At 41.7% G+C, this 1927-nt stretch overlaps 1 protein-coding gene across 1 annotated transcript in view; it reads right to left on the reverse strand.

Annotated features, from left to right (window-relative positions):
- Positions 1–591: 591 nt before the first annotated feature.
- The window catches only part of LOC107093710 (atherin-like), a 64338-nt gene continuing 63002 nt past the window's right edge, over positions 592–1927 (reverse strand). The window contains exon 4 of the mRNA XM_015388918.1: positions 592–831. Within this exon, the coding sequence (XP_015244404.1) occupies positions 629–831 (203 nt within the window). The 3' untranslated portion in view covers positions 592–628. The remainder of the gene's footprint in view (positions 832–1927) is intronic.

The raw sequence follows: 1927 nt of genomic DNA on the forward strand, positions 1-1927 counted from the left end.
CAATGAAACACAATACGTCCGTAAAGTACAATAAGTCCCTGAAGGGCATTTTCTAGTTTTATTTTTACATTTCAATATTTTTTCATATAAGTAGTCAACGACACGCTATGCAATTCGTCCCTAAAGTACGATTATTCTCTCAAGTACGATTACTCAGCAAAACACGAAAAGTCCCTAAAGTTTTTTGGTTTTATTTTTACATTTCAACATTTTTTCCATATAAGCAGTCAACAACTTAAGGAGCGAGATAATTTATAGATTTATACAAGGCTCCTTAGTTTGAACACCAGAGGGCGCATTGACAGCCCAACCACAATATTGTCCAAATAGTGAGTTTAATGCTCTATTTTCTACTAAATTCTATTCATTTTCAAATTAAATAATGATTTTCTTATGAAATGATCATATTGACTAGGACTACATGTCCTTTATAAAACCTAAAATGTTTATTTTTAATAATATCTAAGGACAAACGTTTGTTTTTCTTCAGGTATTAATGAATCTATGTCCCCTGTGTAAGGGTCATACAGGGTTTAGTTTAGGATGACTTTACATTTGATAGAATAAATGGAGGAGGGAGACCTGATCTAGACTAAGGGGAAGATGACTGATGGTCGTCTATCAAACTTTATCCACCGTAACCGCAGGCAGTGACCATCATCTGTACTATCTGGCGAGTCCCACCTGGACCTCTCCACTGTAACACTTCCTCCTCTTCCTCCCCTTCTTCCTCCTCCTCCTCCTCTCCTCCGCTGCTCTGTGCAGGAGCCTGCTCCTCCCCGTCTCCATCTTCATCGTCTGGTCCTCCTCCAGAGTCCTGCGTCCTTGACTCTGCAAACACAAAGAGTTCCAGTTAAACCAGCACCCAGCTGAACGTGGATCTCAGGGGCGTTATCCTTCGTCTCTGCTGATCAAAGGCAGCGGTGAAATGACTCTCTGTAACAAAACACCTCAGCGCGCCCACGCACATCCTTTGATTTTTATTACAGCTCCAGAAAATCAAAGAGGCAGATGTTACATCTTCACCTGCGCTCTCCACTCGTTTCTCCCTCCCTCCATTGTCTCCTCCTCCACCTTTCCCTCTCATTCTGTCACTGATTGAAGGCCGTTCTTTTGCTACACCGTCTCCTCCAATCTTTCCATCTGGCTCCCTTCCTCCCATCCCGCCGTCAGCTCCGGCAGAGACTGAGGCGGCCTGTGTTGTTCTAATCAGCTCTGATATCCCTGTCAGTTGATCAAGCCGATTAGCCAGCCTCCTGCTGCCTGATCAAAGCCATCACTGGTGCACCTGGCTGGACCAGCTTCATGCACAATATCGGGATGTGTGTGTGTTTGACATATATTAACCCTGAACTTTGCCTGAGTAGCTGATATCAGTGAGTCCATCAGACCGCTGGGCCTCTCCCCATTAGCACAAGTCATGATTCGTTAGATTAGACTGATAGTTGCATCACTGCATATCACAATATCAGAGCCAGGGATCTGTTTTACAACATGGCCGGGCCAAGGGTCAGCTGACTGCATGGAACTGGGCAGTACGCCTCAGGATTAGCCTCATTAATAATGATAAGGCATAAAATGAACCATTTCCATCATCCAAGAGAAGGAAACATCATTATAGCAAACTGTTTTATCCATTTGAGTAGAAATTCATCAAATCTTTGAGTAAGTTTTCAGTCAAACAGCCAGCTGTGGACTTTTTCACTTCTCTGGATCGATATTTCTACAGAACATCTAGAGTCTGAAACAAGTAATCGGATTATTGAAATAATCGGCAACTAATTTAATAATCGATTAATCGTTTACTAGGGTGTACAGACTGTAAAACACGTCTTTACCTGACAGAGCAACCCACTTAGAGAAGTAGTTATACTCAAATCTTAATATATAAAAATTCAGCATTTAAGATAAAAAAATATATATTTTT

Source organism: Cyprinodon variegatus, unplaced genomic scaffold (genome assembly GCF_000732505.1).
Source record: "Cyprinodon variegatus isolate N-32 unplaced genomic scaffold, C_variegatus-1.0 Scaffold442, whole genome shotgun sequence".
In the NCBI taxonomy this organism is placed as follows: domain Eukaryota; kingdom Metazoa; phylum Chordata; class Actinopteri; order Cyprinodontiformes; family Cyprinodontidae; genus Cyprinodon; species Cyprinodon variegatus.